Source organism: Mustela nivalis (assembly GCF_964662115.1).
Source record: "Mustela nivalis genome assembly, chromosome: 9".
In the NCBI taxonomy this organism is placed as follows: domain Eukaryota; kingdom Metazoa; phylum Chordata; class Mammalia; order Carnivora; family Mustelidae; genus Mustela; species Mustela nivalis.
The window spans coordinates 21874066-21888106 of record NC_139028.1 but is presented as its reverse complement, the minus strand read 5'-3'; the positions used below and the strand labels follow the sequence as shown (position 1 = coordinate 21888106).

The window sequence follows — 14041 nt, the reverse complement described above, 5'->3', positions numbered from 1 at the left end:
TGAACTGGGTTGAGCTAGTAGCTTACATGGGCAAGGTTGTTGTCCTGCTTCTTCTTGAAGTTCTTCAAAGTGAAGGCATCATTAAACATGGAGATTTGTTTGGGCCGGTTTATTTTAGGTGGGTGTCTGGAGAAAGCTACAAACTAGAAAAGTCACAGAGGTCTTTGTGCTAATGTTTGACTAAAAACGGAGGGTGTAAACTGGAGGACTTTTTGTCGGAGAGGGCCTTAAGGCATTCGGAGTGTTTTGGAGGGAGGTGCTGGGGCAGAATCATTGCAAGAGGTGATTTCAACAATCACTTCCCAGGCCAGCGGGAAGCCTGCTTAGAAAAAACCGGTGTGTGTCTGGGGGCCAGACCCAAAGCAGCCTGGGACGTGCCAGATTGGTATCACATCCTCTGGCTGGTTCTGAGGCCATCCAGAGGCCAGAACCCCATCAAAGGAACTGGAAAGTAGAGAGTGGACTGCAGGGTTTGGAACGAAGTGCGGACTGCCTGTAGCACAGAAGGCGGGAGGGAGGAAAGGAGGAGGGCTGTAGGGAGCTGAGGCCCCACCTATCATTCCAGCAAAGTGCCGCGCGGAGCAGGGGTGAGTCAGAGGCACTGGCGCTCAGCCTCCCAGTAGGTGAGGGGCTGGCTCTTCTCTCAGGGGAGCAGCGCAGTTCTGTTCTTACCGGAGTGGCCTTGGCAGGCTGCTGGAGCCTCGGTCTGCCCGGTCTGGTCTCCGCGGCCAGGGCTGGGTTCCCTCATGTATGGCAAGAACCCTTCGCGTGCTGGGCTGCTTCTCCTTGGCATACAGCTCACAGGTAAGGGCCGCTGGGCTTCTCTCAGCCTCTGCTCCTTCCCTGCCTACCCCAGAGAGTTAGCTAAGTGTCTCCGAAGTCACTAGAGCTTTGTTGGGGAGCCTGAGCCACAGTGGCTGTCCGTTCTGGTTTTGACTTTACTGAAAACTGAAGTTGGTGGGTTGTTTTTGGAGAACTGATTTCGGACAGACAGGTTTAGGTGTGTTTCGGCAGCTAGTGATTCGGGCACAGAGAGGGCTTTTTAATCTCAGGTTACAAGCCTTTTTTCTTTTTTTCCCCGTCCGGCTACTCTCAACCTCCCACTGCAGGCAAGACTTGGCACCAGGATTTCTGTGTGTGGGTCTCATCTGGGACTCGCAGCAGCCCTGGAAAAGCAGAGAATTTAAGGAGAGAGAACCCTCCCTTCCCCCCCGTAATTTTGAAATTGTCCCAACGTGCAAGTTCTCAGTGTAAATGTCATGGTAAAAAAAAAAAAAACACCAAAAAACCAAAAAAAGCCATGTGGTATAGACATTCTAGGGGTGCAAGCAGAAGCTGGCGGGGGTTGATGAGCTCAGTTTCTGCAGAGGGCTACCAACAGTATGATATCATGATATAACAAGGACCCCGTCCAGAAAATTTCTAGGGGACCATGATTCACGTGCTACATAATGCTTAATATGAATCCATGTCTGATTCATGTTATGATTAGTTTTGATTTGTTTCTGCTTTCAATTTTATTTGCCGACATCTGTATTTCCTTAGAACAGCTTGGAGTGGGTACCCCGAGGCTGGGGTACGGTGCTGTGGAGAAAGTGAGGGCACTAAGAAGGCTCGCTGAGTGGTATTCTTAGTTGTTCTATGGCATGGGAAGGGCCCAGGGGCATGGGAAGGTCCCAGGGGCACGTAGGTGGGAGTCTGCAGACTCAGGATGAAGTAAGTTTGAAAGCTGGGGCATCTCTGGTTTCGTGCCTCGCTCGGACATTTATTTTGGCAGTGTCCCCAGAAATTCTCTTAATACACATCTTCCCTTTTTCTTTTCTTGGCGGCAGCTTTTTGGCCGATAGCAGCGGTGGAAATTTACACCTCCCAAGTGCTAGAGGCTGTCAACGGGACAGATGTTCGGTTAAAGTGCACTTTCTCCAGCTTTGCCCCCGTGGGTGATGCTCTGACGGTGACCTGGAACTTCCGGCCTCGAGATGGGGGGCCTGAGCAGTTTGTAAGTAGATTATTGTCATTGGCCAGGGGACCTTGGTTGGGAGAATAAGCCAGTTTGTTTCTCCTCGCCCTCCCTTTGCTTTTCTTAGCAACAAGTGCAGGGCAAAGCTGAGAAACAATTCTTAGGACAAAGACAGAACTGCGAGGTTCATCAGTGGGAGAGCAAGATGTTCTTTTTTTTTTTTTTTTTTAAGATTTTATTTATTTATTTGACAGCAAGAGAGAGCACATGCAGGAGAAGTGGGAGTGAGAGAGGGAGAAGCAGGCGTCCTGCCAAGCAGGGAACCCAGTGCTGGGGTCCATCCCAGGATCCAGGATCATGACTGGAGCGGAAGGCAGATGCTCAATGACTGAGCCACCCAGATGCCCTGAGAGCAGGAGATTCTAGGCAGAGAGCTGCAGATGGGGCAGTGAGTCTGGCTAACTCCACCTCAGCCTCCTTGCCCACGTACTGAAGAAGACTTTTGGCTGCTTCTGCCTTCTAGGTATTCTACTACCACGTGGATCCCTTCAAACCCATGAGCGGGCGTTTCAAGGATCGGGTGGTCTGGGATGGGAACCCTGAGCGGTATGACGTCTCCATCATCCTGTGGAAGCTGCAGTTTGACGACAATGGGACATACACCTGCCAGGTGAAGAACCCACCTGACGTTGATGGACTGATAGGGGAGATTCGGCTCAGCGTCGTGCACACTGGTAGGTCGTGCGGGGTTGGGGGGGGGATGGTTTGGGGAAGGGTGAGAGCATGTTGAAAAGAGGGGGGTAATCTTTTGTGATGGTTGAAAGGGTGGAGAGCAGGGCTAGCCCTTCAGATCCGCAATCTACAGAGGGAGACTGAGGAGTCGAGGGGTAAAAAGAGAAAGGCTTTGTTTGTCTGTGGAAAGAAACAGAGAGTTAAGCAAACTGAGAAAGGAATCTGTTACAGAAATGGCATTGAGACTGTAAAATGGAAAGGAAGCAATTCTCTGGTAAAAGGCTAACATCAGATCCGATCGTTCACTCATTTATTCTCCAGATATGTATTGAGTACCTACTCTGTGTCAGGCACTGTCCCACACTGGACCCACACTAGCTCATTTAATCATACGACCATCCCAGGCGGCACATACCAATATCGAAAGCTCTCCTTTATTAAGTCCTGCAACATGCTAACGGTTTTGCATCTTTATATATCACATCAGTTTATTGTGCTCTCAGTGCTCTCCATTTTACTAATGAGGAAACTGAGGCTTCCAGAGATTAAGTCACTTGTCCAGATTCATGGAGCTGATACCTGGAACCATTTAGAACTCAAACCCAAGCATCTTTTAACTCCAGAGCTCTCCGAATGCACCGTATTGCTTGCAACCCTATAAAGGCAAACCCGGGAACTGAGCCAGATAATAAAAAGCAAAGACCGTAAAACTTCAGAGCTGTAAATCTGGGTTTGAGCCACTGTTATCATTTACCAACTGTCAATAAATCTTTTCTTTCTCTCCTTACACTAAGAATAATAGAGCGAGGATTATGGCGAGGATAAAATGAGATAATAGATGTAAAAATTCCCTAGATTCTCACCTGCACAGAATAAAATATGTTTGCATTGAAAATGATAATAGTGACCACAGATTGAGTGTTTATTACATGTAGACACACCATGGAACAATTTATACATTTTTTTTTTTTTTTAGTTTACTTATTTTAGTGATTGTTTTTTTTTTTTTTTTTTTAAAGATTTTATTTATTTGACAGAGAGAAATCACAAGTAGATGGAGAGGCAGGCAGAGAGAGAGGGAAGCAGGCTCTCCGCTGAACAGAGAGCCCGATGCGGGACTCGATCCCAGGACTCTGAGATCATGACCTGAGCCGAAGGCAGCGGCTTAATCCACTGAGCCACCCAGGCGCCCTATTTTAGTGATTGTTACACCCAGTGTGGGTCTTGAACTCACAACCCTGAGATCAAGAGTTGTGCACTCTTCTGACCGAGCCAGCCAGGCATCCCAGGAATAGATTTTTTAAAAATAAGAACTCAAGAAATGGATATTGTTACCCCTGCTTAATACCTTGAAGAAACTGAGACTTAAATAAGTTAATTACGCCAAATCACACAGCTAAATGGTGGAGCTGGTACTTGGACCTGATTCTCTCTGGTGCATGCTCTTAACCAACACATAATATGATTACCCAAAATATATAAGCCTGTAAAGTGGTAGGGTTTTTCCTCCTTTCATTCCTAGTATCATCCTTGGGGCCCCATCAATAGAGCTCTGTGACCTTGGAGAAGTCATTTGAATCCTGAAAGGAGTAATAGAATGTCTTGGGACCTCAGTTTCTGAATTCATCTGCATCTAACCTCAGTTTCTGAATTCATCTGCATCTAACCTGCACAAGAACATGTGGTTCGTAAACATATGGTGATCACTGCTCTGAAAATCTAATGAAATCTGCAACTCTGCTTCCCACAAAAATGTACACATACACCTAATATGACATGGGGTTTGTGGACTTGCGGCCCCCCTTTCTCCCCATCCTCCTTCACGGACTCCAGGCTGGGAACCCCTGAGCTAGACATTTTTCTTTTTTTTTTTTTTTAATTTTAATTTAAATTTTTTTAGACATTTTTTTCTAATGTCCTTTCTGGCACTGCGGGTTTATTGAGGTTTATTTGTTTAATTAAAAAACTTTTTTAAGAAAGATTTATTTATTTGTTTGACACAGAGAGTACAAGCAGGGAGAGCTACAGGCAGAGGGAGAGGGAGAAGCAGGCTCCCTGTTGAGTAGGGAGCCCAGTGCAGGGCTCTATCTCAAGACCCTGGGATCATGACCTGAGCTGAACGCAGATGCTTAACCCACTGAGCCACCCAGGCAACCCTTTAAAAAAAGATTGAAAAAAAAAAAAAAGATTTTGTTTATTTATTTGACAGAGAGATCTCAAGTAGGCAGAGAGGCAGGCAGAGAGAGAGGGGGAAGCAGGCTCCCCGATGAGCAGAGAGTCTGATGTGGGGCTTGATCCCAGGACCCTGAGCTCATGACCTGAGCCGAAGGCAGAGGCTTAACCCCTGAGCCACCCAGGTGCCCCTAAAAAAATATTTTATTTATTTGACAGCACAGAGGAAGAAGGAGAAGCAGACTCCCCACTGAGCAGGGACTCAGGTCTCCATCCCAGGAGCCTGAGATCATGACCTGAGCTGAAAGCAAATGCTTAACAGACTGAACCACCCAGGCACCCTGGGTTTACTGAAGCTTAAATCAGAAAACAGACTGAAACCCAAGAGACCTAGGCTTCACAGATTCTGCCTGGTTTAGGGACCTTTCCCTCTGGGTTCCCTCTTGCATCATTTTATCTAGTAGACTATAGTTACTGATTAACTTGCCTATCCTCCGGGTGGGCAAGAGCTCCCTGAAGGTAATGCCTTTTTTGGCTTTGTATTTCCATTGCAGTGTCTGAACATAGTAGGTCCTTAATAAGCTGGAATCAATGACTGACTGAATGGCAGAGGGAATCAAGGAGAAACGGCTCTGGGTTTGATGAGGTCAGCACTAACCTTACCCCACAAAGTGGTTCTACTGGCTTGGTGGTTCTGGAAGTATCAGGCTGCATCAGAATCACCTGGAGGACATGTTAAAACAGATTGCTGGGCCCCGCCCCGCCATTCAGCCGGCGCCTGATAATTTTCATTTCAAAGTTCTTAAGAGTGCTCTGCTGCTACTCCTGGCACCGTAGTTTGAGAACCACTAAAGTAATTCATGTGGCTTGCTTATTGCTCCTAGAGGTCACATGGTAATACGGTAGGAGAAAGGAAGATTCCATTTAGTGGTGAAAATACATCCTTCTTCTCCCTTTAGATTTCATCACGTCCCTTCTCTTTTTAGAAACATGAGATCCGCCTTTTCTCCTTACAGTCCGCTTCTCTGAGATCTATTTCCTGGCCCTGGCCATTGGCTCTGCCTGTGTACTGATGGTCATAATCGTAATCGTGGTGGTCCTCGTCCAGCATTTCCGGAAGAAACGATGGGCTGAGAGAGCTCATAAAGTGGTGGAGATAAAACCGTAAGGCTGGGCAGTTCTGGGAAGTCTTCTAACACTCTTCTATCATGACTTTTGGTATTTTAATGATTGTTGAACAGATGTTCTTCCCTCTGAGTAAGTCTTGTAAAAAATTTAAATTCACAGGATGGATAAATTAGGGTGTGATTTAGTAACTTTACAAAAGGTTTCTTAATGTTATGGAAGATTTCATTATAGGCTTTATGATGGAGGATTTGATATTATCAGAATCTGCCTACATAAAACTTTTCTAGGCTATTCCTTACTTTTAATGTAAAGTGAGGACTGCTGGGTAGTCAGCAGGGGTCAAATCAGTGTCTAGGAAAGGCAGCCATGCTGATAGAAGGTGCTCAATAAATTCATAGTTTTTGAGATGAAATTGACCTATCATAAATATTCACCTTTTTAATGTTCACAAATTTTGTGACCATCACCACTAATGCCAGAATTTTCAGCACCCTCAAAAGAAACTCCATACCCGTTAGCCATTACCATTGTCCCCTCCACCTGCTGCTGGCAGCTACTAATCTTTCTGTGGATATGCATATTGTTCAAAGGTGAGGAGAATGTAGAGTGCCCCCCAAGCTGAGGAGGCACTTTGAACCATGAATGAAGTAGGCAGCCCCATACAGAAAACACGGAGTTTTATGTTGAGATTACTGATGGGGGGTGGGTCAAGAGGACCGCCATCTGGACAGCTGCACAGGTAGTCTCCTCAGAAGTCCCACATTTTAGTTTGCTGGTTTTATTTATTTGTTTGTTTGTTTGACAAAGAGAGAGAACACAAGTAGGCAGAGTGGTAGGCAGAGGGAGAGGGAGAAGCAGGACCTTGGGATCACAGCCTGAGCTGAAGGCGGACACTTAACTGACTGAGCCACTCAGGTGACCCTCATTTGCTGGTTTTAAAGGAGCAGGACGTGTGGGGGAGTGTCAGATACACGTGATTGGTTGCTAACGTTCAACAGACTTTCTGGCACCACCTGTGCTTCTGTAGAAAACTCTGTTATCTGAACCAGTATCTTAATGGGCCCATTGAAATCCAGAATAGGCTCCCTGGATATTCCAGTTTTGGAATGTTGAGTATGGAGTTTTCACATTTAACTTTTACATTACATCTTATACATTACTCTAGAACATGTAGCCATGAAGAGGTCATCAAGGAGACTACAACAAGATGGTGGGTCAAAGATAGAGTCAGTATGGCCAGCATTCCTACACCTACTCTGGACATTCATGTAAATGGATGATCATACAGTGTGGCCTCTAATTTCTGCTTCTTTGACTCAGTATAATATTTTAGGTTCATTCATGTAGAGCATATAGTAGTAGGGGTACTACATTCCTTTTTATGGTTGTATAATATTCCATTGCATGTACATACCACACTTAATTATCCATTCAATTGATGGACTTTTAGTTTTTTTTGTTTGTTTGTTTTTTTGTTTTTTTTACTTTTGGCCAATATGACTAATGCTGCTATGAACATTTATTTATAAATTTTTGCATAGACATGTGTTTTCAACTCTCCTGGGACTGGAATTGTTGGAACATATGGTTACTGTATGTTTACCTTTTTGAGGAATTGTCAGACTGTCTTCTAAAACAGCTACATCATTGTATACTCCTACCAGCAACATAGGAGCTTTTAATTGGTCCGTGACCTTGACAGCACTTGTTGTCTGACTTTTAGATTATAGCCACCTACTGGGTGTAGAGTGGTATCTCACTGAGGTTTTGATTTGCATTTCCCTAGTGACTAATGATGTTAAGCATCCTTCCATGTGTTTATTGGCTATTTGCATATCTTATTTGGAGATCTTTCTATTCAAATATTTTGCCTATTTACAAGTTGGGTTTATCTTTTGTGGGTTGCCTTTTCACTTTCTTCTTCATGTCCTTTGAAGCACAGAACTTTTTAATTTTTTTAAATATTTTATTTGTTTATTTGACAGAGAGAGATCACAAGTAGGCAGAGAGGCAGGCAGAGAGAGAGGAGGAAACGGGCCCCATGCTGAGCAGAGAGCCCAATGCGGGACTCGATCCCAGGACCCTGAGATCATGACCTGAGCCGAAGGCAGTGGCTTAACCCACTGAGCCACCCAGGCACCCCAGAACTTTTTAATTTTGATGAAGTCCCAATCATCAATTTTTTTCTTTTGTTGTTTCTGCTATTGGTGTCATACCTAAGAAATCATTGGCTACCCCAAGGTCCTGAAGATTTATGACTGTTTTCTTTTCTTTTTTTTTTTAAGATTTTATTTATTTATTTGACAGAGATCACAAGTAGTCAGAGAAGCAGGTAGAGAGAGAGGGGGAAGCAGGCTCCCCGCCAAGCAGAGAGCCCGATGTGGGGCTCGATCCCAGGACCCCGGGATCGTGACCTGAGCTGAAGGCAGAGGCTTTAACCCACTGAGCCAACCAGGCACCCCTTCAGTTAAATTTTGTATATGTAATTTTGTAATGTATATTAACAAATATTTGTTAATTTTTGTAATAAATACAAAAATTAATTCAAGGGGCACCTGGTTGGCTCAGTAAAGTAGGAGTCCAAATTCATTCTTTTGCAATTGCAGTTTTTCAGTTGTTCCAGCACTGTTTGTTTCTTTTCCTAAAGAAATATTTACTGAAATAAAAAGAATTGATTTTAAGATGCCCAATGAAGCCAACTCTGACATTAGAGGTTGACCCCAAAGCAATAAAGATGGCTTCTAGGTCAACACAGAACTTTCTTTTTTCTTTTCTGAATAAGGAATGGAATTAGAGGCTGGATATTAATGATAAACGAAGGTGTCTGCTTTACCTCCTTCAGGTTCCCATCTAAAAGTATTCTGAGGCATGTAGAAGTTCAGAGACACAGGGTCATGTGGAGGCATGTTTATTGTTAGATAGATGGCACTAGTGGCATAGCTTTCTGTAAGCTTGGATCTGTTCCCAGATGCAGGTAATGTTTCCCAAAATATGAGAGAAAATACATCACCCGGAGCTTGCTTTCTAAGACTTGCCTCCTTTGCTTCTTATCATTTTCACCTGACATTGGTTTCTACTTCTTTGTTACAGAAAAGAAGAGGAAAGGCTCAATCAAGAAAAAAAGGTCTCCATTTATTTAGAAGACACAGACTAACATTCTTAGAGGGTGAGGCTCATAAATGAGTTGATTTCTTTCCTTAGCTTTCTCGTCAGGCCCATCTCTAATGGGGATCTCCCAGATTTTAGGACTGTTAGGTGTTTTCTGTATGAAACTGGAGGAGCCGGGTCAGGGAGATAGAAGTCTTCTACTAGTGTTATGGACGGCCATTGAAGATGGGAGAATTCTAAGATTATTCAAGGGTTTGTTGGTATGTTTACCACGACCAAGAATAATTCACTTTCAACATGTAAATAAATCTTTATTTTTTTAAATGAAAGAAGTGATATCTGCTTGTTTTATTTTGTTGTAAACCAATCGTGCATCAAGAGAATGAGTCAATAGGTATGTCTGACATTTTGACAGAACTCTTATACTAGTTGGAATTGATTTCAATTCCATTCATCTAGTTATTGGAACTATGAATCTAATTTTAGTACTGTATAGCTTTATTTTCCCGTTTTCAGGTTTTTAAAAAAGATTTTATTTATTTATTTGACACAGAGAGAGAGAGGGATCACAAGTAGGCAGAGAGCAGGCAGAGAGAGAGGGGAGAAGCAAGCTCCCCACTGAGCAGAGAGCCCCATGGGGGGCTCGATCCCAGGACCCTGAGATCATGACCTGAGCTGAAGGCAGAGGCTTAACCCACTGAGCCACCCAGGTGCCCCCGTTTTCAGGTTTATTATGCTTAAAGGATAGAATGATTTATTTTTTGTATGATCAGAATTTTTTCTATTTTCTGAAGTAAGTCCACTATTATTATTTGCAAAAAGAGTCACATTTTTGTAGCCTAATGTTCAGGGAAAGACCTCAAGGATTTATAAAACAGAATATGGAAAGACATTATTCTGTTGTAAAACCAGAAGAATTTGTAAAACCAGAAGAATTTGATATCAGAGAGAGATTTTACTGAGGGCGGTTGCCTTTTTAAAACCAAGCAGATATGGTTTTTATAAAACTTGGATCAACAAAACAAAAAACAAACATCATCTAGGATTCTGAAAGGGTCTAATGGTCAGGGTCATGGAAAATGAAGATGGAAATGAAAAGAAATTTAAGGAATTAACACAATCAAGTTCAGTGTGACTGGATGTCCTCACTGGATGGATACTAGGTTTGAATAAACCACTTGTAAGAAGATTTGGGGGGACAATGGGAGTCTTTGAAAAGTTTGAATATGGATAATATTAGGGAATTACTGTTAATTTTATTAGGTATAATAAAAGTATTATGTTTACAGAGAAAAATGTCACTATCTTAAGTATACATTTATATGTAATATACACTTATTGCATATAAATTTATATATGCTTATATGTAACAAATTAAAAACCAATTAAATATATGGCAAATAATGCAGAAAAATGCTTTAAAATTAGATTATGGGTAAATTCTTGACACTGTCTTTTCTATTTTTCTATGTGCTTGATTTTGTTTGTAATAAAAGAGGACAGAGAGAGAGAGAGAGAAGGCATGCACGTGTGTGCGTGCGCTACGGGTCTTGCAAATATTCATGTAAGGCAGAGGCTATGAATTAACGACACTGACACTGAGAAGTATATAAGGATCAGAAACACATTTTAAAAGTTGAATTAGGAGGAGAACAAATACATTAAGAATATTTTCCTTCACAGTGGAGAACATGCCTAATAATATATATTTAGTTTGTAACTCCAGGTACCTCTCTGCACTCTTCCCAAATGTATTATCCATTTAAGCTTTTATATTTCAGGAAGCTGAAGATCCCAAGAACAAGAACCCTAGGATGAGTTGAAGTTAATGGAAGATTTCTTTGGCTTTTCCAGTTGTGACCTGGCTTCCAACCAGCTCTGCTGTACATAACCACCTCGAGGAGCAACATCTCTCTGGAGCTGGCATAGGGCCCTTTTGAGCAGATATCAAACTCACACACAAACTGTTACTAAGGTTTTATTTAATTTCAAAGTGCAAATATTTTTCAAAAGCTCATTGTTAGCCTTTTGTACTAAGAAGCTATATTTTTGCCCTTAGACACTCCTTGTGGATGATTAATTGTACATACATACATTGGTATCAAATGAGATGAAAGCCCACGTGTCTGTCACGACATTTCCTTTAACATGTTAGTTTCTTTAGAGTAGTACTTTTTAAAAAAAATTTTTATTTATTCATTTGATAGACAGAGAGAGATCACAAGTAGGCAGAGAGGCAAGCAGAGAGAGAGGGGGAAGCAGGCTCCCTGCTGAGCAGAGAGCCCGATGTGGAGCTTGATCCCAGGACCCTGAGGTCATGACCTGAGCTGAAGGCAGAGGCTTAAGCCACTGAGTCACCCAGGCACCCCTAGAGTAGTACTTTTGCTACTAAAGTTAATGTGTTTACTCTTTCTTTTTCACTCTTAATTAAAAGTGAGCTAATTCTCCCAGCTATTTTTGATTAACAGGAAATCTTAAATTCAAACTGTTAAAGAACAGTTTGATTTTTTGTGGCTCTCTTTAAGGATGGGATACATCTTGTTTTATTAACTTTCTTTCAATAGCCTAGATGATGTTTGTTTTTTGTTTTGTTGATCCAGGTTTTATAACAGCACAAATCTAAATTACAGAGTAGCTAGAAAAGTTTATAAATGCTTGTAGATTGACAAGTGCCACCCCAGGATGAATTACTTATCACCTTTTTTTTTTCTGTGTTGTGAAAAACAACCCATAGTGCAGGTTTTTCATGAGCTGTGAATGCTGCTTAGCTTACTATTATTCAGTTATTTTACAACAATAGAGCAAAATCTATGCTCATTCGCGGAATGGAATCATTAAACAGTTACCTGGGAGGATTCTGAAATAGTAAATTATGACTGTAAAAATTTAGGGCTGGTGAAAAAAATCAACCCTAAGTGATGATACTTTTGTACAATGTTATATAAAAAGCTCTGAGAACTGGATGATATTATTTATTTTCTCCTTTTCTTTATCTTATTTTATTTTGCTTTAATTTACTTCCTTACTTTGTGGAAGGGAAGATTTGGTATGGGGCAAAGAAATACCAAAACTAACAATATGAAACTAACTTTGTTTTTTCCTTTATACTAGTAGAGAAAACAAACTTTATAAGTGGGCTTCAGAAAGAAGAGTGCTTTTTAAAGTGTTTAATCTCCCCAGTGTCCTTCCAAACCTAAGCTATAGCAGCATTTATTCAAAATGTTAAAAACTTCTGAAAGTTTAGTTGCCCCTCTCCCCCATCTTTATAGTCTAATATTTTCAGTTTTTACTGACTGGCCAAAAGTGTTCTTTCTTTTAACAAACTGGAATTTTCAGATGGGTTACCTGTATTTAAAGATGGTAAACTTTGATTTTTTTTGAGTATTTTTAAAATAATTGGTACAATTTACACATGAACCTTGATTCTGAATTCATTCTGTACCTGTCTTATTTTGTCTATTACACTGAAAAAGTAGTTTTAATACTTAATTTTGAAACTAAAAGTTAGATTTAAGGTTTATACTATCTTTAACTCACATTTTCTATTTTTCTCCATAATTCAACCTTTGAAAATAACATATTTTTTCCAAACAGTTTGCTTGGATGATATTCCATAAGTGTAATGAAGAAGTGGTTAAAAACTCATGGAAAGTCTTTTCCAGTAAAACTTGTAGCTTATGTCTTGGCTAAATATTATTCAGGGGTTAATAGGACCCTGTTGTTCAGTATCTTCTTCCTAAAGATAACTTTTGTATTGTAATTTATTTTTTATTGTGCCTTAAACACATATGTAAATAACCTTTAGTAATAAAGAATTATGTTATATAATTTGCTTATATACAAATCTAAATATTTTACACAGCAAGTACCAAAAAACCAGATGGTTATATATATTATCTTCACTGAGGAATTTTCTTAGAGGGAGCCTAGAAGTCAATAATGGATAAAATTAGTTTATACTGGATAAATGTATATTCCACATTGCTTTGGACAACCGGGAATTGGGCACAACAAACTACTTAGTTTGGGAGCTTTTCTGAAGGAAGGGTATCATCTCTTCTGCTCGTACCCTTACCTTACCTTCTCAATAGAGAACATCACTAGCTTTCAAGTCTGGTAACGGAATGGGAATTGAAAAATGAGAGCTTATTAAACTTCCCCCAAAGCTGAAGCATACTTCTGTTCCCCTTGTTTTCATTAAATACACGCAGATTCCGAGAGGATAGGTTGACTAATGATCGGAGCAGGGTACCATCCCATCTCTTTTTTGTTAGAATGGGACACTACAACTTCATTTCACTCCCAGCACTGTAAAAACATTACTTTCTCACTTTTCCCACCAAAAGAATTCCTTTTTTCCTCTATTATATGTTGTAGTCATTTCATCATTGCCACTGCGAACAGCAGCTTAATAATAAAATACCCAATTTAGGGGCGCCTGGGTGGCTCAGTGGATTAAAGCCTCTGCCTTCGACTCAGGTCATGATCCCAGGGTCCTGGGGTTGAGCCCGGCATGGGGCTCTCTGCTCCACAGAGAGCCTGCTTCCTCCTCTCTCTCTGCCTGCCTCTCTGCCTACTTGTGATCTCTGTCTGTCAAGTAAATAAATAAAATCTTAAAAAAAAAAATACCCAATTTACATAGGTACTAAGCTGGATGCTGTGATAGCTAAACACAAAACACGAACCAAAGACACTGGACGTACACATTGGTCACGAAGGCCTAATACCTATTTGTTGACTGATCCTGTATAATCTCCTAGGTCTCTTCTAACTCTAAATTTATAGAAACCTATTTTGAGATAGTTCAAATAAAATAATCTGTAGGGAGTAAAAAATGACTTCTGAGGAGAGTCTGAGGATCGAGACTCGTACGACAGAATTTCATACAAATAAATTGTTATTTTTCCAAAGTCTGTGGCTTACTTCATTGTCAAGCAAAAG

The 14041-nt window shown here is 41.3% G+C and overlaps 1 protein-coding gene across 3 annotated transcripts; it reads left to right on the top strand.

Moving 5' to 3' along the window:
* The first annotated feature begins 384 nt into the window (after positions 1–384).
* On the top strand, positions 385–12919 carry MPZL2 (myelin protein zero like 2). 3 transcript variants are annotated; one of them, XM_082683661.1, is made up of 6 exons: positions 452–804; positions 1833–1999; positions 2484–2694; positions 5881–6028; positions 9083–9158; positions 10882–12919. In XM_082683661.1, the coding sequence occupies exons 1-5, from the start codon at positions 747–749 to the stop codon at positions 9144–9146; spliced, it is 648 nt and encodes a 215-aa protein (XP_082539787.1). In that variant the 5' UTR covers positions 452–746; the 3' UTR covers positions 9147–9158; positions 10882–12919. The 3 variants fall into 3 exon arrangements, with proteins under 3 accessions (XP_082539786.1, XP_082539787.1, XP_082539788.1); XM_082683662.1 differs by having other exon boundaries at positions 524–804; positions 10955–12919; XM_082683660.1 differs by lacking the exon at positions 10882–12919 and having other exon boundaries at positions 385–804; positions 9083–9429.
* The last annotated feature ends 1122 nt before the right edge of the window (positions 12920–14041 follow it).